Source organism: Teleopsis dalmanni, chromosome X (assembly GCF_002237135.1).
Source record: "Teleopsis dalmanni isolate 2A chromosome X, ASM223713v2, whole genome shotgun sequence".
In the NCBI taxonomy this organism is placed as follows: Eukaryota; Metazoa; Arthropoda; class Insecta; order Diptera; family Diopsidae; genus Teleopsis; species Teleopsis dalmanni.
The window spans coordinates 11988841-12015279 of record NC_051848.1 but is presented as its reverse complement, the minus strand read 5'-3'; the positions used below and the strand labels follow the sequence as shown (position 1 = coordinate 12015279).

The following is a 26439-nucleotide window of genomic DNA, read 5'->3' as shown; positions in this document are numbered from 1 at the left end:
GTCGGGAAATCGTAAACGCCATCATACCAAGTCTTCAAGTATAATGAATGTATATTAACCATTTTATAGTTAATAAAGTTAATCATTTAAAACTTAAAAACAATGTGAATGTAAATATAGAATATATTGAATTAAATTATTCAGTTAATTTTAGTTTTAATATGACATATCTGAAAAATTTGTTGCATTTGTTTTAAAACATATGTATTTAAAAGAAATGTTTCTGCATGAAATGTTAAATTTTAAGTATTCTTTGAATTCGTTTTCTTTGAATTCAATATACACAATTGTGGACATTTATTTAAATAACAATTACATGAATTTAATGTTTTAAAAAAAATACAGTGCTTGTGATTAGTCTTTCATCTTATAAGATCAATATTAAATAATTATAACAATAAATTTATATATATATGTATAATTTATTGTTATAATGACCAAAAATTTTTAGTATCAATTTTGTTTTTAAAGGGACTGATTGGTCAAATTAAGGTAGCCAATTTTAGGTAAAAAAAAACATTACTCCTAAATAAAAGAGGGTGTTGGTAACTCTGTCGCCATATGACAGTTGTCGAATTTTTTGTGATTTTCTTGCGGTGGCGTACTTATCGCCAATATTATTTTGCATGTATATTTATAAAATAAAAGTGTTATACCAAATAAATATTATTTTAATAAACCAATTAAAGACAGTGCTAAATGTAAAATGAAAGTTGAAAGGACGTTGTGTTAAGATTATAAGATTGATAGAGTGAATTCAGTGTTATGTGTCATAAACAAAGAATTTAAATGTTCATTTCTTTTGAATTCTCTTTCTTTCCCATATAAGTAATAAACACTCAAAATTTGGTAAGTAATATTTTTTAATAGCAATATAAAATTTTTTTTTATGTTTTTAGGCTGATTATAAATAGCTGTTTTTATTTATTTTAATCACACCGTCTGTCCGTCCCCGGATACAAATTTTTACTTAGTAATTTTTGTTAAAATGATTATTTGATTCAACGAAAAACTTTTTATTAATAGAACTAAAACTGTTTGGGTTGGACTTGAGAAAAGTTGAAGTTTCTTACTTATTTAACTATATGCTATAGCAAGTAGTTTATTTAATTAGTTAATAGTTAATTTTTATGGTGATAAATGCTCCTATTCACATATACGCCAATAGGTCGTATTGTGTGCTCCCACAGGGAATTACATTTTGTATTCAGTTCTAACGTTTGGAGAGTTTTTCAATTTCTTATTACTCTATAACTAATTTGAAATAGTCTTTATTGACAGTAAGTATGCAAATTGCATTGCTAACTGTCAATCAGTTTACTTATTCCTTGTCACAGCAGTTGCCCATCAATACTTTGTAGATCATAACAAACATATCTGCATTGAGAAGATTAACGATTTTTGTGCAGAAAATAGAATTTTACAATTAACTGAATTAGTGATGACACTAACTAACTCACAAGTATCCAATAGTTTGAACACTTACAAGGTACAAAGTATCGGTAGTAGAACTCTTACGATATGGTTTATATTGTCTAGTAAAAATAGATTTCTTTCATGTTAGTGTAGGTTTGAACAGAGTTGAGATTGCTGGTGGGATATTTAACGGGTCACCATGGACTGTATTATCACCTTAATAAAATGGGTCTGTCCGAAGAGATGGAGTGTCGACTCTGCTTAGAAGTAGACGAGACTCCCAGTCACATTCTCTGTGACTGTCCAGTTTTGATCTGGGCCAGGAGAAAGTCATTGTGAGGAGAGTTATTCTCCCCTTCTGACATTAGGAGATCCACAACGGCCGACATTCTGGCCTTCATTCGGAAAGCGGAATGTCTTCTGTGCGGTTAGGATCTGTTGCAGCACAAAAGATCAATCTGGTTGCAGTGCTCCGTTCCGTAAGGAGCGAGTACCCTGTTCATTTCTATTCCTGGTGTAGGTTTATTCTAATTGCTGTATACCCTCTTCTTTTAACGATAATTTAAAGTTTAAACTTATATGTTTTTTAAACTCACTCTTTACTCTCTCTTTATTGTTAGGAGTATTAACATTAGAATTAATTTCTATTACTCTGATAAAATTAAAATTATTTTTGTGAAAGGGTGGTTATAAGTCAAACTTTTAGATATCTTATAGATTGATTACTATATTCCGTGTAAATATTTCTGATTAATAAAAGTTAACGCATCTGAGTTGCTAAAATAAAATTATTTTGAATTTTAAACTATTTTAATTATAAAATGATAATATGCATTAGATATTAGTTTTATGTGGTAAACCTAAAATTGACTGGTATTTTAAATCTATAAAAAATGTAGCGAAAGCTACCTTTTACCATTTACGCGTATTCAACAAATAATTGACCATGTTACTATTGTTGTGGGCGTGGTATTCTTCTGTATACAAAACTTCTGTGGACATTGAGTACTAGTAATGTTTTAATCAATTTTGTCTTTCAATGTTTATCATTTCCTACAAATGAAGTTTCTTAAGATCAATTCTATCTTAAAACTTAGCAACAAATTTCTCGACATTGTAAACATTTTTCAAACCCCATATTTAGTTGTCTAAAGACCAATAGAAGTAATAGAAGTTTTGTCAATAAATTTAATTAGCCTTGATTGCGTAGGAATGTATTTAAATGCTACGTAGATACATTTCAAATAGTAAATACAAGTATTTAGAAGCGAAAACTTATCTTGTAACAGTGTCCTATATCCCAATTCACGTATCGTGGATAACTAGTACTTTAATAAAACCATTTCAGATGCGTAAACGATAAATCGGAAACGTGTTTCAAAGTAAAACAGGCGATCATACAAACAAATAGGCAGACAAATGATCCAAATAAAATGTACTACCAGGCAATATTTAGATTAATACAATTATTACTAAACAACTTCAACAACATTTTCTCTAATTAACATATATACAATATGTTTTATAAAGATTACAACAAAATATATACTTTTTTCCATAATTAATACTTAAAGTTTTCAATATTTCAAATACCAATTGATAAATATTTTTGCGATAATAATTTCTTACGGGAATTAGTTGTTATCACACTATAATTAATAATGTTTTGATCATAAAATTATGATTCATCTGTTATTTTTTCTATATACATTGTTTTGTTTACGAAAAAAGACAGTGGCATCTGTGAAGATCCCTTCTGTATATAGGGATATATACGATATATATATAAAACTTATATTGTCACCACAAGACAGGTTTTTCACAATATATGAACTAACTTTCTAGTCTACTTATTAGGTTAAACTTAAAACTAAGATGATCACTTACATACTGTAGGCTCGATTAACTACAATTATGTATACACAGAGAGTTTATAGGAGACCCAGGATACACTCTTCCAGGTGCTATTTTAGTGTGGACAGCATTTCTACTCGCATCAGTAAACAAAATAATTTTCTATTTCAAAAATGGTGTTTTTGCATTGCAGAAGAAAGAAGTAAAAATTTCTTTAAAGAGTAATTCTCACAATATTAAATATATTCTCAAATAGACGCAAAAATATGTCCCCCATAAAAACTTTTAAACATTGCCGTATGCACATGTTCCCGTTCAATGTATAACAATTTTTTACTCTTCAGTATTTGTTTGTTAATACTTATATATTTTATACACATGTATTTATAGTTGTGTATATGTATATACATAAATATAATTTATTTAAAAAAATTGAGTTTTTAATCATATGCTCAACCTCCGAAGATGGCACAAGTTCATCTGCGTCGCAATAAAAGTGTCAGCGGAACATTTCAAAAATTTCAAATTCTTGAATCCATTTTCGGAGTACGAGCTATATTGAGAAGAATGCTAACAGCTTCTCTCTCATTGAACGAAGGATAGCAATTAACCATGTACAATTGAATTGAAATTTTAATGATTTTTTATGAAATTAAGTAATGAAAAAATAAATAAATGTGCTTTTTAATTATATCACATATAAAATTTATAATTAAACACAGCTCTCTATTAACATTCACGATTGCTAAATATATAGAAGTGTTCTGAAATACCTAACATACAGAATAAGAACAAGTTTTTATGAAAAATTTTCTTGAGTAATTACACGTTGTGCTCTATTTTTAATTTATTTAATAATTAATATTTATAAATATGTATTGTACTTGTACACGTATTAATTTGTGTTAACATTTCTATAATTATAAAATTAATAACGATTCTACATTATGTATAAATTGTAACCAATACTACCTAAAGCCACTTCAAATACTACTTCTGAATAGATTGTTTGTTCTTTCGTTTTGTCATAAAGAAAAGAACACAGTTCTCGATTCTGTAAATGAGTATTTATTTATTATATATAATAGGTGAAAAAGTGGTTTGGTATGTGATTCGATTCAATTACATTAGAACCGGATCCTCATGTGGGATAAAATTTCCGTCAGGAAAAGATATATTGTTAAGTTTTGTACAAATGATAAATTATAACGATGAATGAATAAATGATATACGTTGATATAAGTGATATAATTTGACCGGGTTGAGAAAGCTGTGTGTTCTCAATGCTATGATCGAACACAACCCTTTCCTTTTAATTAAAAGGATTAATTAGGTCGCTTTTTTAAAATCTTATTTTTTTGGTACGAACGAATCAATATAATAGTTCGGCAAGTTGGCAGTAGTTCATAATGGATGAACCCCTTTCAATTATATTAAATACATAGCATCACCTTCCACAAATGGCTCAATTTTGTTCTAAGATTTAATGCAATAAATTTTTTTCTTTCTTTTTGTTGTATTTCTTTTTGTTAGGACTTTGTTGTTTTTGTTAATTAAAAACTATTTAGTGGTCGGTCTTCAGTCCGTTAGCGATATCGTACTTGTTCACAAGTTTGTTGTCTGGAGCATTAGTTATTATTTTACCCTCATCATCAGTAAAAGTAAATGCAGAGAGACAGAGAGTGTCTTTATCATTAACAGCCATTTGTCGCATTATACTATTTATCGCAGTAAAATTATTGTTGAAGTTATAGTGTGAAAAGCTAAGATGTGAGGACCTGTTGCACATAAACAGACTGGCTCGGTGATCATCACAGATCCCATAATAAGCGTTGTGACGTGATGTGGAAGTTATCCAAAAGACATGTATTAACATTCTGAAGTATTGTCTCTTCTGAAGCAATTAGTTTTTCTACTTTGTATTCACCCAAATATTATAAAATTTAGGCTGTGCATAAGGATATACTTAACTGATGTATGTAATTGCCGTAGAATGCCTAATCTTATAAGATACTTTTTACTTTGGAATACAGCTTTTAGTTTATAGTTTTTCTGATATTATTGCTTTACAAATTGCCGGCATATTTAATTTTTGCACTAAGGATATAAATGAACACACCTATAAGAAAGTATAAACCGCACCGGCATAATGTGGTTGTTTAAAGCACGTTACGATGTACTATATTAAAATTAACTGATATAAAATGATTTCTTTACTACCTAAATGAATAAGAGAATATCTTATCTGCCCTAATCGGTTTAAGTTTTTCCATATACATGGACTACGTTAAAAATGCATAAAATTAGAGCTTCATATATTGTTTGAGCTGAAGATTCAAATGTTCGAATTTAAGTATAGCCGACCTGTTCGACGTCGTAATGATCAAACGCTTTAAAGCACTAAATAAAAGGTTTAATTATAAATAATTTTAATAAAAATTTTTTAATTAAAAAATTAATCTTAATAGTTTTTAATTATTGTTTTACCCTTCTCACATAAGAAATGCACATAAGAAATGCACATAAGAAATAGATTCCTGCGAATGTATATTCTTACGGAAGAGGTAAAAAAACTCTGTAAAGTAGATTTCATACTACTTTTTATTGACGCAACAGGACTTAGAGACCTACTCTACATGCCTATCAATGATAATAATTATTGTTTTAAAAACAAAAATTAAAAATAGACATCAATTAATCTATATGTCAATCTGTACTTCTATATTATTAATAAACTAAAATAAATTAATGGATCTACAATAGTTATATCCATTTGTCTGGTTGAGGCAAATAAAACCTACAACACGGACTTTTGTGAATAGATCATTGGCATTTGAAAAATCTTGTGCACATGTGGAACCATGTATGGTGTTCGTTCAGATCTAAAGTTATATTTCAGCCAAAATTGACGATGGGTTTCTGTGGTGCTTTTTGAATGCAATGCTTTTTTTTATATTGTCTTGTAGTTTGTTGTGTAAGTAAAAACTTATTACTACATAAATAATTAGAAATTTTTTTAAACTAATTTTTACGCTACTATGTTAAGGTCGTGACCATTTGAAAATGCAATTTGAATTAAGCTTTTCAATGCTACATGATAATTAGTGAATTATGTTATTGCACTAATGTGAATTGTTAGTCTAAATATTAACAAAATTTAGTTTTTAAATTGATATTCATTGTCATTAAACATCAGTTATTTCCCTTTAAAAAGTAACGTGGTAAAAAAAATTAGTAAAATTAAAATAAAATAAATAAAATAAATATAATTTTAAATAATATATTAATTAATATTTTTAATCAGATAACTTTTTTGCTCTCAAATGCACTTACGGGCATTTCTAAAACGATTTTTCTTCTAGCTCTCCAAAGATTATACATATATCGAACGAATAGGGATAAAGAAACTTCAATCAATAGTATCCTTTTAAAAGTTACGAATAGTTAGTCCCGTTTTTAGCTAAATCTTAGAAATACGATGCATGAGGAAACAATTTAAAGTCGATTGTTTCAATTTAAAGTCAATTGTCATTGTGAAGAACGTCTTTTGACTTATGTCTCAGAAAAGAGCAATTATTTTTCTCTGTCCAATGCCGTGATTTCGTCCTTAAAACGCGCTAATAACCTAATATAATATTGACTTTTAATAAATTTTTCTTTTTTTTTTTCGTATTTTATGATGTATTGTATATTACTGACTTTTCACTTTGAGGCTGGAATAATATTTGGAATATTGCACAAGATCAACCAAAAATGTTTACAAGTGGCATTAAAAATTCAAAGACGACAGATAAAGCGTTGAAGAAAAAAGTCGCTCTGAACGATCATTATTATAAACATTATCATTTCCAAACATCTTATTTATCAGCCTATTAAAAACAATTACTGTTAAAAATATGCTTTTCATATATAAATATATTAAAGCCTGTAATTTAGTCAATAAAATTTAATTTATAATATCCGAGCTGAAGGCCCTGGCAGCTAGCGATCGTTTTTCCTACCTTAGTTATAAGAATTTATATTTTGTAATTATATGCAAACCTCTTTATAACGAAGTCGTTGGTGCCTACACAAAACTTCGTTATAGGGAGGTCTTCGTTATTGAGAGGTTGAACAAATTTTTTTTTGTTTGAATTTTTTTCCTTTTTAGCTTTTGACTAAGAAATATGTACGTATTTATTTTAAAAATATATTTAATTCATGTTTATTCATATATATATACAAAACATTAAAAACATTAATTGTATATTGGTAAGTCTGTAATTTTAGTTTGTTCAGACACTTTTACTTTTTCCTTATTAAGGAAATCTTCCAAATCCAAATCTTCTAACAAGTCAATAGTTTGCATATAAAGAAGTTTCTCATATGTGAAAAGTTGAATATTTAACTTGTATTTGAATGAATTCATTATAGAGAGGTTTTTTTGTATGCAAAAATTTGTTTGCATACCTGAAAAAAACTTCGTTATAGAGAGGAATTCGCTATAGAGGGTTTTGTTATAGAGAGGTTCTAATATATGAAAATCGCTATCTTCAACAAAACTTCGTTATAGAGAGGAATTCGTTGTAGGAAGGTTCGCTATAGAGAGGTTTGGCTGTAGGTTTAATAAATAAAAAAAAAAATAGAATTACTGCGCGCTTTGAAAACCATTCCAATAATTTACTTTAAAACTGTTTCCAGCATTGGAAATAACATTAGCGAGGAGTACTTTGAAGAGGATGAAATGAATTTATATTAAAAAATTTAAAAGTTATAAATAATTTCACCTGAGTTTTTGATCACATTGTTATAGTATATAAATTAAGATGTAGTTCTGAAGAATTAAATATTAAGCACTATGTAGTGAGTTATACTATTTACACTATTTTCCTTATCTCTCTCAGTTATCTCTCTCAAATAAAGCAGAAGAAATTAAAAATCATTCACCAAATAAAATAGTTATGTCGGATATTATAATTATTATTAATTATAATTAATTATTATTTATTAATTATTAATTATAATTAATTAAACGTCATGCTTTGCATTTACTTGTATCTTGCAGCGTTTTAAGATTCTTAAAATAAATAAATTAATTTTAAATTAAATTAATTTTCACTTTCATTTAGAATTGTAGACTACAATAATAATAATAATAATAATAAAATTTTATTATTTTGTTAATTAATTGAATTTTCAGCTGACGTGAGCATACAGTTATTTCATCAGTGGTTTTGGCATTATTTCCTATATTTAATTATTCATGAATAATTTTATGAGACTGCAAGTACCATGTATTGAACTCGTATCTAGCCAAATTTGAAGCTCAGAGTTAGTGTTCATTAGGCAACTGACCCACAGCCGTACCTGACTTGTATGTTCGAATTTTGAGTTTTGGAGTTTTGGAGTTTTGTTAATTTGCTGTGAAGATTCATTAATAAATACACTTTTCATTTAATTCTGTTTCGGGCAGTACCTCTCTATTGAAAACAATAGTTTATGTTAAGAATTTACTTTCTTTCTTCAAAACGAAAGTAAATCAATTTAATAATAATAATAATATCAATAACAACAGCAGTAGTAATAGCAGGAGTAATTCATTATACTTCTCATTGCATTTAATATTTACTTATATTATATACGTGGACATAGTAGATATAACTATACATTAGAATACATTAGAATTTACAAATTAGAACAATAGTAGCAGTAGCAGTAGCCGCGGCAGTAACTTTTGTGAAATAAAGAAAAATGAGGAAATTTAAAAAAAACCCAGAAAGTAAATAAATTTGCAGTTAAAATTAATTATTAAATTAAAATAATTATTTTCTGTTAAGTATCTAAATGGTCAAAGATGTATAAGTACGTGAAAATTTAAACAGCAAATCTCTGTATTTTGATTAGCCAGTAATTAAAAATCTATGGTTGCAAGTTAAGGAAATGGTGATTGGTTCTACATAACATAATAATGAAGAGTCATTCCAGCTTTTAAAAAACTTAATAAGTTTTATTAACATTCATATATCTTCTTGTGCAGTACATCAAGTCTGCTTTGCAAATAGTAGCGATCGAGGCGACGTTCCATTGAAATATTGAACTGCCTGGCAGCACACGCGAAAATTACAATTCATCTCTAAAATATGTGATTCCGAATAAAATTTTTGAAATGAAAGCCGAACAGAATCAGAGTCATTCAACGGTCGAGAAGAGCGGATCCAGTGAAATGTTCGTGCAAATTGCAACGAGCAAATAAATAACTTTTAAATATAAACTGTATCCAAACGAATTCATTAAAAAACAACAGGAATTTCCACTTATATCAAGAAAAATCTAGCCGTCACATTGGGGGAAATTGAGTAAAAGGGCGGAACATATGCAGAAAAAAATTCAATATTAAAATTAGTAATTCGCTCAGTGAGAAAACTGAGAAAGAGGAACACTGTTCACGGTAGTTGTGGAAAGCGCTCTGTTGTTCTACTTGACAATGTATCTCCTCACATGGGCGAAGCGAATCGTCGAGTCGAACTGAATGTGGAAATTAGTGTCCCAGTGATTGTGAGGGTCGAACGATCTGAGATAAAACGTGTGCACTGTTTTAATATTCATTTTTAAATTTTTAGAGCAACACTTATGTATGTGCTGCATATTTCTTAATATTTTTTATTTCCACTTAAAAAAAAAATTAGTACCATTTGGGTTCTCACAGAGAAAAGTGTATGTATTTAGTTCAATGTGTAGAAAAAATAAATAAACAGAAAAAAACAACAGGAAAATCAACATAGGAAAAATGCTTGTAATTGTGACCTTGCTGCTAAAAAATCTACCTAAGAACATAAAATAAATACTGCAAATCTTGTTATTGTCTTTAGATTTCATATAAGTGACTTGGATCGGATCGCTTCTTATTGCTCTTCAAAACAACGCGAAGGTGTTCCGGAAGTTGTTTTGATGTTTGTAACTATGATTTAATATATGTACTAAACATATATGTGTGCAATATCTGTGCGAGTGCGAACAAAATTAAATATTCTCAATATATATCACATTAGGATATACATGTATAATTTGGTATTGACATAAATAAAAGAAAGCTGGTAAAATCTTAAGCACCCGGCAATATTCAACGTCGAAAGTGGACACATTATTTAAATGAAAAAACAAAAAAAAACTCATTCATTACATCCGGTATATTATTAATAGACAATATTAAAAATTTATTATAAATGTGATGAGAGGATCGAAAAAAGGGAGAAGATCGTAAAAAAAGTTGTGTGCTTGATGCTCTATTATATCATTTATATCGATTAAAGTATCAGGATATAATGAAAAGAAAATATTAATAATTATAACATTAAATGAGTAACAAAAGTTCTAACTAAAAGATATCATAACAGATCTTTTTGTCTCTACCCCCAATAGGAGATTATAAGTTTAAAGATATAAGATGAACAACAAAACTATTGAGAAATTGGGGCACTGTAAGTAGTAGATCTTAGCTTATACTTTATTTAAAGAGTATATCTATTTTAAAACAGGAATAACAATAACAAACTGAGTTACAATGCCAAACGATTAGAAAAAATATATGTACCCTTGTTACTAAAGAGACTGTTTTGATTTTAAGTTAAAATTTGATGTTAAGTTTAATTTAATGTTAAGTAAAATGACAATTTAAACTTATGCTAATTCTGAACATTTGATATTACAATACTGAAAGAAAAAGAATTGATTCGATACAATCGATTCTTCTAAATGTAGGAATTTTTCTAAGTTGAAACTACTGGTAGTAAATCATCGATAGTTTCGACAATCTATAATAGGTGACCATATTTGCAACAATAATAATAACTATAATCATGTGTGCAACTATAACTATGTCTATAAAAAAAGAATTTAAGTAGTGAAATAGTGTGTCTACTGTTTTCCTCTCATATGAGATGTGACTATAATATGTAATATATCAATATATAATTAAATATAAACAGATTTTGTTTATTTCAAATCTAATACGTATTGCAATCATCATATAAACTGTTTTCTTTTAGTATTATACAAACTATTCAATTGTTTTAAAAACTTATAATAGAGACAAGCTTCGTCTAAGACTAAAACTCGATTTAGGTAGTACTACCGTTTAAGAAGAAGAATCTTTTATATCACTATTCATCGGTTTTTTTAAAAATATTTAAGCATTTCGTTAGTAAAAGCATTTCGTTTCAGTATTTGCGAAGCACGAAAGAAGCAGGCCTTTTTCAAGCTGTCCCTCAAAATAGAAGACAACTAAAGCTGGTATAGAAATTCACTTTGTTAAAATAAAAAACATGGTTATATCACCTGAACGTTATTCAGACAGACGAATTAATACTTGAATGTATTAAAAACTTTAAATTCCTTGGTAAGAATAGAGGAAAGGTTCTAAGCAGTCAATATAAGTTTTATGGACTTAAAATAACCTGATTATGAAAAATCTATCCAAAAAGATTAAAATGAAAACACACTATTGTTAGCAAAAAATAAGGTGAAGTTTTTAATTTAAAATACGCAATGATATGTCACTGATATTTGTTTTAAATTTCCTGTCAATATCTGCATTTTTTTTTTGTGCTAACGTAATATTTGAACCAGTTCCAATCATTTTAAAAGATGTTTTGTGCCTGAAAACAGTGACATCTCATTTAGTGCCAAAAATCATCAATTTATTTGGAAAAACAGATAACGCTTTTTGACTATTACGATCAGATGAAATGCATAATGCCTAGAGATGAGATTTAGATCTATGCACAAACTAATTAAGCAAATACAGTGCAAAAGGTGAGCCAAGACAGAAGAGATCGTAAGAAACCGAAGTCGTTCCAAATCAAAGGTTGTGTTAAGAGTTTTCTTAGATTATCGTGGTGCGGTGCATTATGAATTACTTCCAACGGGACGAGCATGATTTATGTCCATTATAAAGCTTTTTCGATCAAATTTCTTGGTAAAGCATATTTTTGACGATTTCTACTATGATTGCAGTAAGAGTAAACACAATTTAGCTTAGATTATGAACAATTAGTTACAGGGATAGGGATGTTATAGCCCGAAAGAGAGTGTTTAGCGGCACTTAGTTTTCAGTGTTGTTTCGTACTTCGGATACGTTTACTAAGACGATTGAAACTTGTTATATTAATTGCTGAAGATTCTTTTGATTAAAGTATTTTTAGACATTTTAAACTTCATAAAGTCTATACATTCTATTATTTTGTATATAAGTAAATATACTTTATTGTCTATTTTTAGTGAAAGTTCTCATACAGTGTAGGCAAACACTATTAAATACTCATTGTTAATAAATAAAAAATTAAAATGTATTCTAAATCTATTATTCTATTTTAATTATTTTTAATAATTTTTTTATTCTAATTGACGTAACTTTTTTTTTTTTGCAGGATTCACTTTCCACTCGCAAAAGAACACAGTAACCAGCAGCTTGTAATCTGCACAACGTACAAAAACAGTGTTCGATTTTAAAATGGAATCACCACTTATCGTGCAAGCAGAATATCCTTTCAAAGGTGGTAACAACGATGAGTTATGTTTCAAAAAGGGAGATCTCATTACAGTTACTCAAAGAGAAGAAGGAGGATGGTGGGAAGGTACACTTAACGATAAGACTGGCTGGTTTCCTAGCAATTACGTTATAGAATACAAAGTGCCTTTAACCAAAACAGATACAATGAGACCTCCAGAAGAAATACAAGAATATCGCTCTGTAGTACTTAAGGATTTGCTTGATTCAGAAAGAGCGCATGTCGCTGAAATTGAGGGTCTGTTAGAGAATTTTTTACAGCCTTTATTGGAAACAGAAATGTATGTACAGTTTTTGTTTATAAAATAATTTGATAACAATAAATTTATTAAATTTATTAAAAAATCAAATCTTATAGATTGACGCAGGATGAATATGTTCAACTTATGTGCAACTTTGTCGATGTTGTCAATACACATAATGAATTACTTTCTCAGATGGAGGAATGCAATGATCGTATTGGAAAACTATTTTTAACGAAAGCACCTTTAATGAAACATGTGCATCAAGCGTATTGTGCTGCTCATCCAAAAGCGATTGTGGTATTAGATAAACATAAGTTAGTAGCCGTGCAATATAAAATTCTGTGCATATACTGTATTGTAATTTTTCATTTCATTAGAGATGAGCTAGAGAAGTATATGGAACGTCAAGGCGCTGCTACTCCTGGACTTCTGGTATTAACAACAGGACTTTCAAAGCCTTTTCGACGGCTCGACAAATACTCGGCTATGTTGCAGGAGCTAGAACGTCATATGGAAAGTAGTCATCCAGATCGGGGTGATACGCAGCGAAGTGTAGCCGTCTATAAGGATATTGCTGTTAGTATTTAGTATTTATACGTAACTTAATTCTTTTACGTATAGTGAACACTTTTTTCTAAAACTTATGGAGAGAAAAGGTGCTAATAGAATAATTTTATAAATTTTTTTTAAGGCCACATGTTCAGCTACACGTCGACAAAAAGAATTGGAACTACAAGTACTGACTGGTCCTGTCAGAGGCTGGCAAGGTCAAGAACTCAGTTCTTTAGGTAAGAATACAAAATTAAGTCTAAAAAAACTGATATAAATTAGTTTGTTTCTCGCAGGTGACATAATTCATATGGGCAGTGTTGCTGTTGGGTTTGATCACCGTGATCGCTATTTTGTATTATTCCCACAAACACTCTTAATTTTAAGTGTCAGCCAAAGAATGAGTGCTTTTATATACGAGGTATATATTTATATTTTAATTAAAATATATTTCATCGTTGTAATATAACTTTGCTTTCGTTTATTAGGGAAAGTTGCCTTTAACGGGTATTGTTGTTAATCGTCTTGAGGATAGCGATACTTTTAAAAATGCTTTTGAAATAAGCGGAAATTTTATTGAAAAAATTGTTGCTGTTTGTCAAGGTCCGAACGAAGCAAACAAGTGGGTGGAACTGTTAACATCAGCTAACCCCACTATACCAATAGGCATTAAAAGGCAGCTGAGCAATTTAAGTAACTCATCAGTCAGTGGAGCTGCGCCGCAACCACCACCACATGTATGTCATTCATAAGTCAATTGATTTTCTTTGAAAAAAAAGGCACAGCATAGCATACACAGTTATACACTCTTAAATGTTGTGCTGTGACTTTTTTGTTTAATGATATTTTTATTTGTAACATTTTTTGATTTATAATTTAATTTAATTTATAATTTAATTTAATTTATAATTTAATTTAATTTATAATTTACTCCACTACAATATGTTTTCGTATTCTACCAATACCATTACTCTATTTGACAAATAATAATCAATTACAATAACCTACTGCATCGCAGATATCTCATTTCTTGGATACGCGAGGCTATTGTACGCGTTTCTCACTTTGCGCATACTATACAACGCCTTTATCCAATTCATTCCGCGTAACATTACCGCCCAGTAATTATCCACCTGCTGCGCCCTATGCTAACTTGAGTGCACATTTTGCAAAGCTTGTTAAAGACGGCAAACTGTACGATGGTATTGTTAAAATGCTTTTGTATCCACAAATACGTCAGAGTATTGATTTGAAGAGCATTTTAATGAGAAAAAAGAGGAGCCACAAAACCACTTTGACGCTTGCGAAAGAAAAGTGTAAAAATGCGAAAGCCTATAAAGCAGACGATTCAAATATTTCAAATAAATCTGAACTAGAACGGCAGGATGCTTTTGAATTACCAACAGACTCTGAAAGTGACAGTGAAGATATTTCTTTCGGTTCTAAAGAATGTGGTGATTGTATTTCGAATCCATTTGAATATGTAAAATTTTATACAAATAAGCGAAATTCGCTCTATGACTCTTCTCAAACGTTTATTGACTATGGATCTGCAGCAAATACTTTGCAACATGGAAGACACTGCTCGTCAATAAATCTCATAAATTTTGATTCATCTGGTGAACGTCAGTCATATAAACCAAGTTCAGAAGACGCTGATAAAAAATCTATTATTATAGCATCAAATGCTGTTCGTATATTATCTCGCAAGTCATCCGGACAAAATTCCATTATCCATACTTCCACTGCTCATTTTAATTTAAAATCTAATGCTGCACTCAACTTCGGTAAGAAAAATTTTGAAGGAGTGTGTGCACGCGCTGGTGACTTTCAGTATCAAAACTCAGATCTTTCGCAACCTTCTTCTGACTATAACGAACGTCTTGGAGGTGCGTACTTTGCTTGTGAAAATTTAACTGAACTTTCTGATGAAACTCGAATTCATATTGGCTGTGATAAAATACCGGAAGTTCGAGAAGATCGACATAGCATGCCAAACATTTTTGTTAAAAACAGTTTTCAAGGCGATTTTCCATTGTATAGAAGCCAAGATCAAATAAATAAGAGATATACTGCAACGAGTGATGAAATACATTCCAGTTCTATAGATATTCCAGCAGCTTGTCGTTATGCACCAGATAACTTACAAACAGAACTTTTGTATAATAGTGGTGGAGCTCCAAATGAAGAAAAAAATTTAAATCTTTTTGCTGCGCCGTTCACATCCAACAAATCAATTAAGAATAGCACTACAAATAATATGCCATATGAGATATGCTTTGATGATGCATCTCTGGAAAGAATGTATGGCGAACAGAAAATATCGAACTCATTGCGAAATTCTTCAACAGTCGAATTATGTATTGACCCTAAAGATACTCTTCATAGTTCTACTTTGAATGCTCGGCCAAACTCATTAAGGCGCTGTATAAGCTACCAATTTGTTGACATAAGTAATAATGAAGATAATGAAAGCAAAGAAGGTGTCAATATGAAGACACCATCAAATAATAACAAGGAAGCTGAAACGTTTCGAAAATTAAATGAAAAACATTCTTGTGTATGTAAATGTTGTGAAAGTTCACAGTGTCCAAGTCCACGTTCCAGTGATTCTGGTATGGCTGGAAGCTGTACAATCACCTCCCCAGATCCACCAAATACAATTAAACCATACAATGACTACGATTTTACGGATGACGTTTCTTATATGTTACCATCGTTTTCAAATTGTATGGACTCAAAGCATTTTGAAGTTTGTGGAACGTTTCGTAAAAAATTCTTTCCTTTAAGAACGCAAAGCCTTGTTGACCCTGAAGTGCAACCGTTTATTGGGACGGATACACAAAGGGCAAATGCATATCCTACAAATCCTAATATTAGTCCATTTCACTTGAATTTGAAAAAACTGCCAATAAACACAATTGAACCAAAAATTTCAAGTTTAGAATGCCCCACAACATCTGCCGATGATATTTCTAATATGTTTTCACTGCCACTGACAAGCAGATCAGAGGACAATATAATAACAACTCAAACATTTCGATCAGACTTATATGCACATTGGTGGAAAAATGAAAAATTACCAATGGAAGTGGAACGGGGTATCGTATATACTCATCCAAGACATGTGACGATGCAAAATTCGCAGGGTAGCAAAGATGAGAAGTGTTCAGCCTGCACCAACTCCTTATATTCAATAGAGGCAAGGGGATACAGTGAAGGAAATACTTATTGTTCTATTTGCCAAGATTGCGCATCGCTATCAAGTATTGCATATCCGACTACGAATACCACCAATACAACAACAACAACGTTGTCATCCAATAATTCACTTTGTGAGCATAATCACAGCAATGATAACATAATGAATCCAGCAAGAAAATTGGTGACAAATCGTTCAAATGAGTGTCCAATATGTTTGAGAGTTTTAGCACAAGTAGAGTCCTTGGATTCTGGAGATATCGCTGTTGTTGACAGCAAAGTCTTCAATGTCAATACCGTTGCAGTTGGAGAAGGCAAGCAAACTAAAGAGCGTGGTCGTTTGAGCATGCTCTTGTTTCATAATATAGTTTTAAAAATAATATTTTTTTAATCGTATGTTGCGAATATGGCAATTTTCTGTTTCTTCATCAGCATTTTAAAGTTCAAATTAATCGAAACTGTTACTAACTTAAAAATTAGAAGAGAATTCATATGCTTTTTTTTTAAATATATGCTTAAATCTGATATAAATTATTTTTGATTTACCTCAAATCTAAGTACTTTCAATATAGCATTATAGAAATCAGTTGAAATGCTTTACGTACGTCCATCATATCATATGTACCCCATATTATCTTTATGGCATAAGAAAAGTTAAATTTACACATTTTTTTATGCTTTACTATAACGTCTCAAGTATTTTTATATATTTCTATTATATTTCTATCTACCATCTAAGGAATTTATTATTTAAGTAAAACTGGAGAGATCTTGCAGAAAAATAGGACTTCATATACCAGTGAGGAAAAAATTTAAGTTATTGTTATTTGTTAGTCTTTCAAAAAATCAGCAAGTAACACAGCACCGAAATAGGAAAACAATTATTGTAATAATTAACTATTATATATTTATATAGCTGTGGTTTATACGTGTGTTCTAAAAATAGTAAAGTGACAAAATTGAAATTTGAAAAAAAATCGATTTGGTGATTTGAATTTGACAGATTCAAAGTGCTGGTCATGTATGTATATTGTGCTGCGAGCATCACAATGTTCGAGTATGTTTGTACATTTGGTTGGGGGTCAGCAAAACGCTCGATAATATTTGAACATCATAAGGTCTCCAAGTATCTATTGTTATACATATTTGTATAAAACAAAAAATTAAACATAAAATGAAATATAGCACTAATTTGCTGTTTGAACATTTAAAGTATTTGAGGCAAATGTTCGAATTCGAGAATATTCGAGCTGCTCGCACATCACATTGTTCTGACACTTTTAACCATTAATTGAAAAACTTTCCATTTTTAATACTCTGAATTAAGTTTAAATTAAGTGGAAAATTCTATAACTACAACAAATTGCTTAAGGTAATCTAATGTTATTTGCATTAATTCGAGATACTCCAGAATACATATTCGTATTGATTTCAAAACAATACGAAGAGATGTCATCAGCTAACGTATCCATATCCAAAAGAGATTATGTGATTGATAGAAGTTCAAGAAATCGTGCTTTATGTCACATTGCAACATACTAAATATTCTTATATCAAAAATGCTTTTACCAAGTGTTCGTTGGCCTTCTTTTGACTGGCCAAAAAAAAGAAAGCTGTGTGTTGGCATGATTACGCTGGTGACTAATTTTATTAGTATTTGTTTAGAAAAGAATTTCGTTTTGTTGTCAGCTTGTTACTTCATTAAGTTCAATCATTTGCCTGCCAAAATTTTTAATTATGTCATATTATTACTATAACATATTAACAAAATTTGGATTTAAAAAAATATTAAAATTGATTTTAAAAGAAACTCGATCAAGAGGAAATTCAAACCATGTTCACCACAAACCACACCGCACTCTTTTACTGCCTTGCTTGCGCTTTTCAGCTGTGACTGTGGATACATTCACGACTAACTGCAGAAATGTGTCCTTTTGTTATTTTCAATGTTCAATAAAAACAATACCTTATATTTAACCTTTTAAAGTTATACTAATTAAAAGTGAGATAAAAAAATTTAAATATCTGGTTAATTTTTTTTATTAATAAATAATGGTTATTTTATATTTTTTTCCACAGATATCGCCTCCAACGAACATAACTCTTCTAAATCAACGGACAAATCAATCGACACCACTGACAACAACGACCTCAGTTGCAATGTCACATCAGTCACAACACAAACGGAGTCTATCGTTCAATCACCACTTAAGCTACAATCAATACACGCACACTCAGCTTCCACAACTTCTTCATCATCAGCAACAACAACCAAATCCACCAAATCATCCAGTGCCTCTAAACCGCAAATCAAATTTAGTCCAGACATCGAACAATTTTTCGAAAACTCAAAACCCAAGCACGGTGGTAACAACAGCAGCTCCAACAATAACAACAGCAAACGCAAGGACAGGAAACACAAAAGGTTTTAATTAAAATATAATAAAAAAAATGCATTAACAAATATATATTGAAGCAGTCATAGATTTCTCATCTGACGTCTTTCACTTTTAGTAAAGCATATGTTCTTTTATTTTATTATACCATTCTCCATTCTCGTATTCACTTAAACAGTGAGAATAACTTAACTTGCATAGCAGAAAAGGATGGGGAAGTGATGAGATATAATATAGGAGTGAGGATATGGGTTGGGTAGGGAACGTTAAACTTAACCTGAGTCCAGATGATGCAATCTCCATTGTCGGTGTATTTTCTCTATAGGGTTTTAATTTAGCTATAATTGTTACATCTATATATGTTATAGATGATCTTATGTTCTTAAGTTGTATTGTTCTTAAAATTTTTTATTAGTTCACAGCGAACAATTTTTTCTACATAAAATCAATAGAAGGACTGTAGCATTTTTTGGTCATATATATGAAAATGTATTAATATCAAATAAACTATATATCTATGGACCCTGGTATTTAATGAACGGCGTTTTCAAATCATTTCATAAAATTTAGTAGTGTTTAAAAAAATCTATGTACCTACATATATATAACATATATATATTCTGTTGTGAGAATTAAGAATGGATTTCAAACAGTGAAATAATTTTTGAAATAATAATTAATAACTTGAGGATTAGGGAAAAATGATACATTAATAATTAATAGTTATATGACAAACTTAGCTTTAATAATATTTACATTCCAGGAGTAGCAGAAATTAATATTCAAATAAATTTATATATCTCTATCAAAGAATCCATAATCGCTTTAAAATTAAATTTAACTGCTCGCGTTTACTAAAGTAATAGGTTTAATAAATAATTCAATAATTTTTTTATTTAAATAATAATTTATTAAATTAAAGTAATTTTTTTTGTTTTATAAGTAATTTATTTGAATTTGTTTTTGCTGAAAATAAATCTATTTTTTTTTAAATTTGAAAGCTAATTGGAGTATTACAACTTTACGTCCAGCTCCACCATTGCGTCCAAGTATATATAATTCAAATGCAAGTAATAATGTATCTGGTGGAAGTGGAAATGGTTCAGGAAGTGGGAGTGGAGGTTCCACCGGTTTATCAAGTTATTGCAGTGGCCGTAAAAATCAGCCAACTTTTGAAGAGGACGCTTTGGTGTTGCGTGTCTTCGAGGCGTATTGTGCAGCTTATCAGAACAATGCACGCAATACGGTGCATTCAGGTAAGAACACTAACTATGTATATATTATAGTAAGGATTATTTGTTGGTTTCAGTAGTTCAATGGTTTATTATGATTGCTTGATACTGTTTTGTATATTTTATTTTATTTGTAAGCACTGCTTAAACATTTGCTATTCTTATTGTGTTCCTATTTAAATATTTTAATATTTTTGAATTTTCTTTTAAAAACTATTGTATGGTTTGGCTCTATCCAAATCGAAATGGTATTAGTTTACAGATGAATTTATATACCTCATTTGTTAATAGAGTATTTAAGCATTATTGTTTGGCGGTTTATTTAAACAAATATAATGGCTTCATATTTGTGCACCTGTGCAATAAGTATCTCTCATTTAGTTTAACTGCTTTTTGGTAAAAGGTTGTTTATGTTGTATGTTATGTATGTATTGATATAATAAATTCTGCTGTATATTACAGGTTTGAAATCACTTTCACTCTTTCGCTAGTTATAGTAGTTCTTGCATTGATTTAAAATTTTGAGCATAAAATCAAAAATATTGATAAGGTCGGATAATAGTCGGTGTATACATAGTGGTAAAAAATTACGGTACTATAAATCTACTGTTTTTACGATTTTGAGATGAGATCATATTGCGCAGTGTGCCCTCATCGGTGGGGTCCAGTTACAAATATATTTCCATGCTAAAGTGGCAGAGTTGTAGTGCCGCAGGTTTTTTGTCGCAAGTGTGTATTGGCAATAAAGTGTCGTTGGAATAAAAAGTTTATTTAAAATTTTAATGTTTTATGTATGTTAGCTGTGGTTTTGAAATGATAAAATGTAGATGCAATGTATGCATTTAAAAGAAATTGATTTTAAAAATAAAAAAATAAAAATCCTGAAATTGGATTCTCGGTTACTCCAATTTATTATTGCATTTCAACCACATGTGCCAATTTTTAGGTTTTTATTATTATTTGTGAACTCTAATTATATATTATTTTACTTATTTAGTTAGTTTTTTTAAGTAAAGTGGCTAATCCACTACACAGATGTGCATTTTGAACTCAATTTTGTTCTGGGTTTTTGTTGTATACTTATATTTCCTTAACATCAATTATTAATGTCAATTATTAGACATGTGTAAACGCAAGTGGTTGTATCTCACATTTTTGAGGTTAGGACCTACATGTATTTATTAAGTAATCTAAAAATATTTGCAAATACTAATATATGCATTCCAAACTCATATGTATTTGTTTCGTGAGATACTCGCGCCTCATATACTCATATACTCTGCGAAATCCGTAAACATATTCTAATTTTTCTTTTTTTTGTGCAAATTTTCTGTTTCTTTATTGATACCATCTGTTGTGTGATATAAGAATGTATGATATTATGAGTTGTTGCCGTTTCTAGTACAGTAATTTTCTAGAGCACATTATTGAAGTCGTATATGTTATAATTGCTAATCGCGTATTAGTCCTCTATTAATCAGGGATATTGGCGACATTTACTTAAAAGGTTTATCTTTTTGAATAAAATACTATTAGCTGAGCTTTTAAAGAATGTTTACAGAAATATATTGGAGTAGTTTATTTAAGACATAAAACATTTGGTTTGTCATAAAATTTTTGGTGTCCATAACATAATTTTTCTGTTGGAGGTTGTTTAGAGTATAAAAGAAACATATGAAATTTTCCTTAATTGTATTTGGACTCAATATGAATTTATGTCAACTGGTTTATGTTTCTATCAAGTTATACTTAAGTGGTACTTTTAGTAACCTTATTATATAGCTTTTTTATGATTTTGGGTTCTGAACTTAGACTTTAAATTTTAATGGAACTGTTTTAACGATTTTGATACTGTGTTTGTGATTGAGACAAAAATGGAGAGTTCAAGCCTGGAAAGGTAAAAATCGAATAGGAAAAATGAAATTAAAGTTCCATGCCACCTATGTATTGTTGGTGTTTAAAGTCATTCATATTGTTTTTGAGTATCACCCTCTCCGAGTGCCATATTGATGGTTGATACTGTGACCTCATATATTGATTTTTTTACCTGTTTGTTGATTGTTTCAAGTGGTAACAAAGAATTGCTAATGCCTGTATATATTAAGCGATTGACTATTTCCCATTTTTGGTGCGCTTTCAAACTGCAACTCCAAGCGGCGTATCTTTTCGATATAACAATAAACTATATATTATAAGACCTTAGTTCCTTTCTCATTAATTTTAATTATAAAAATATTTATTCATGTATTTGTGCGTTTATAAAACATAAAAATATTTAAATAAAATAATTCGTTTCATTATAGAACATGATATTTGTGAAGTGTTATTTCTGTAATTTTTTTGCAAGATAGTTGTTGTGTTGACATTCTATATTATTATTCACCCAGTTTTTTGGCAAACATAAGGAAAAACCTAATATATATATATATATATATTCCATATCAACTATTGCTATTTAACCATTCTTGATAACTGTGCAAAACCAACTGTACGCAGTATTTAGTCGTCGTAGAAGAGTAAGGTTTCAAAAATTGACGAACTCATTACTCTCATTACTTACATGATGTATATATAGGGTATGCTTTTTTCGTTAGTTCTTAGTTCGAATAATATCAAATTCTTATAAACGCCTTAAAAACAGTCCCTTAACATGACTCTAATACACAAGAAAAATATTAGTATTTAAAGTGACGTTTAAAGTGACATTTATGTAGCAAAATGAAATGAGTTAAGTTGGGGTTCGTCAAATGATAATGTGACTATCAAACTCCAATTATTATTTTGTTCTAATTTTCGAGATATTTTGTAAGTAATTATTTTATTTGTACCGTTATGATTCTAATACATGCAGTGTAAGGCAGCGGTAAGGAGCTGGATAGGTAACCCATTCCATCGTCCTTAAGATTAATGAAACTGCAATGAAGTTGCTGCATACTTAGTTTTTCATAGATGAATAACTTTCAAATGTAGATTCAGTTATTTAAACCAGTTTTTTTTAATATGATGGTTCTATAATGTATTGTATTATTTCCTTGACAAATCTATACCCGAAAATAGTAATAATATTTATTGCATACAAAGCAAAGAATGTGAACAAGCTCTCTCTATCTGGGCTTTCTCGTGTTTTAGCTTCCTGCGGATTCCAGGGGATGATATTGTGTATTTATATAATTAAGTACCTTAGTATTTTGTACCCGTTAAATTCTATCATCAAGTCCATGTAGTATTTTTAAACTTCTTATTGTAAGGCTTTCGAATTAGGCTCGCTTTGCGTCCTTTCATTTTAAAATCCTTATCTATTCACAGTTTAAAAGTTGTTAGACAAATCTGAAGAAAAACATTGCGAGAACACTCCAAAATTTAATTATAGTACTTTTTCTTTATATATTTTCTTTTTACATTTTTGTTTAAAGCAATCGCTGCTGGAGAAGGAACTGCTCCTTCTTTTTCATTTTGTGTCGCTTACAAAATCGCTCTTTCGCCCAAATTTAGTAAATGTTTTAAAATATTTTAGTCAATCCATGTCACAAGCAATTGGTAACCTGCTATGCGGAACGTACAAAAACACATCCCCTCCAATAAGAGAACGATTTTTCGTTCTGTGCAAATTAAAATTAATGATCATCCCAATTTATGTGTGTGTATAGCAATTAGATTACAATAATAATTTAATAGTCTATATAAGTCCATATAATATTTATTTATTTGCTAACTCAAATATTGTTTCTTTTTGTGCTTTCGTTGTTTTGTTCTATTCTTCCACTATTTTATTTTTCTCTATATCTCTCTAAAATCTCGTTTAAAATTATATAGCACTTGAGCGTTGGACACCATGTTTACCAATACGAGGCGGCAAACTTAAAACCAGCAAACTGTTTTCCACATCAAATCCACAACTTCAATTTCTATGTAGGAGTGGTGTTGGTGGCACAACTGGCAGTCGTCAGAGCTCTACGAGTAGTCTTAATTCGTCATGCATATGGCGGGAAGTCAGTCCAAATAATTTTAACTTGTATTCAACATCAGTTTCGTCTCTCAACGCCAACGGTTATCGTAATTCAACTGTTGGTGCGGGTAGTGCAACTGGTGTGCTAAATCGTGCATTCTCTGAAGAGCGTGCTACGCGTAAATCTTTAAATCGTCTGAAAAGTGGGTTTAGTTCTGGCTATGACAATATTTTTACTACACCGAAAATGCAACAAAAAAACATGTCCCCGCCAAGATTTACAAATAATGCTGTGCATCAAGCTCATCTGCAAATGACACCAAAACGTAACTGTTCAATGGAACATACATTTAACAATCCCACAAAAAAAGATGGCTATTCAACGCCAGGTCTTTACGACCGACGATTAAATAGATCATTCGAAACAACAGACTATCGTTATGCAAATTATGGCGGCATTGGTGGTGGTGGTGCTGGTAGTGCTGGTGGTGGTGGTAGTTATATGATCGGTTTAGGTTTTCAACCGACTTCGTTGCGGCGCAGCACACCTCATTTGATAGATCATAATGATTGTGCAAGGGAAGAGCTACTTAATAGTGACGATGCTGATGGAGACTGTGAAAATGATTTTGGTAGGTGTGGAGTCAATCCGTTTGGGAACAGTATTAGTTCAGACAGAAATGCTCGCGATATCGATGATTTTAGAAATGGTCGTAATAGTCATCACAAAGTAGATGGTGATAGCCAGAATCATTCTGGTAGTTGGTGTTGTGGTAATTTCGTTATGAAACAATGGCGGAAAACTAATAATTATTGATTTAAACATAAAATTATATTGCAAAAAATATATGTGGACATTTAAATATATTCAAATGCCGATGCGCTTGTTTTATTACTGCAATTCTTATTTCCGCTGCTTATAAAGTTGCGAAAATACTAATTTTATTTTTTACTTTGACTTGATAACTGTGACAAAAAAATATACTTCTTTGTTGGTTTTCTACTTTTTACCGAAGAATTATTAAATATTATTATATCCATAGTTTAAGTTTAGATAACTTAGTTAATATTCAAATACAGAATTTTGCAACCTTCTCAACAAAAAAAATTCCAATTATTTCTTATAAAAAAATAAAAACTTATACTAATTAGTATTGTTCTTCTTAATTCCTGGCATTACTAATTTTTAGCGTGTTATAGGTGAAAATGCCCTAAATGCCCTAAAACAACTAAATATTTCAAGTTAAGTATGAGTATATTAAATTTAAATATATACATTGTAGTTACACATTTCAGTCAGTTCCAGATCACACCGGTCTTCAACCGTCACTAAACCAAACCAGTCTTCAACTGGTTCTTAACCAAACTGGTTTTCAACCAGTTCTTAATCAAATTAGTTTTCAACCGGTTCTAAATCAAAACAATTTTCAATCGGTTTTAAATCAAATAGCAACTGGCTCTAATTCAATCCATTTTTCAAATGGCTTTAAGCAAAACCTGTTTACAACCGGCTTTAAACTAAACCAGTCTATAACCGGCTCTAACCCAAACCAAATTTTGACCGATTCTTGATCAAATCTGATTTTACCTGCTGTAAACCAAACTGATTCTTAGCCGATTCTGAATCAGTTTTTAACCAGCTCCAAATAAAACCAGTTTTCAATAATCTATGAATTGAACCGGTTTTCAACTGGGTTTGGACCTAACCGGTAGTAAAGCGAAAATTCTAATTACTTAATAAAAGTAAACCTATTTACGGTCTTAACTGTTATGGCTTTCCTAATCTAGGCTAGAACCAATGGTTCAGAGTACTGAATCACAAAACTGAGCCTCTTTACAAATTTATACAAGACAATTTTATTTACAAATTTTGCTTCAAATTACATACACACACACTCATTGGAATATAAAATATTGTGAGTTGTAATATTATATTGAATTTATTTTAATGAAGTTTATATTGATTAAATACATGTTAAATAATTAATAATAAAAAAAAATTAACAAAATTTTAAAAAAGCCTTATTTAGTAACTCTGGGTTTGGTCAAATTTGAG

General features: G+C 30.0%; 1 protein-coding gene across 4 annotated transcripts; it reads left to right on the top strand.

Annotated features, from left to right (window-relative positions):
• Positions 1-575: 575 nt before the first annotated feature.
• On the top strand, positions 576-25332 carry LOC119687177 (rho guanine nucleotide exchange factor 7). Of its 4 annotated transcripts, none has more exons than XM_038101407.1 (10): positions 576-849; positions 12675-13095; positions 13173-13373; positions 13437-13635; positions 13751-13847; positions 13905-14029; positions 14097-14345; positions 14627-17123; positions 18889-19234; positions 20207-20292. In XM_038101407.1, the coding sequence occupies exons 2-10, from the start codon at positions 12758-12760 to the stop codon at positions 20208-20210; spliced, it is 4056 nt and encodes a 1351-aa protein (XP_037957335.1). In that variant the 5' UTR covers positions 576-849; positions 12675-12757; the 3' UTR covers positions 20211-20292. The 4 variants fall into 4 exon arrangements, with proteins under 4 accessions (XP_037957335.1, XP_037957338.1, XP_037957336.1 ...); XM_038101410.1 differs by lacking the exon at positions 14627-17123 and adding an exon at positions 24251-25332 and having other exon boundaries at positions 582-849; positions 20207-20461; XM_038101408.1 differs by lacking the exon at positions 576-849 and adding an exon at positions 9816-9963.
• Positions 25333-26439: the final 1107 nt, after the last annotated feature.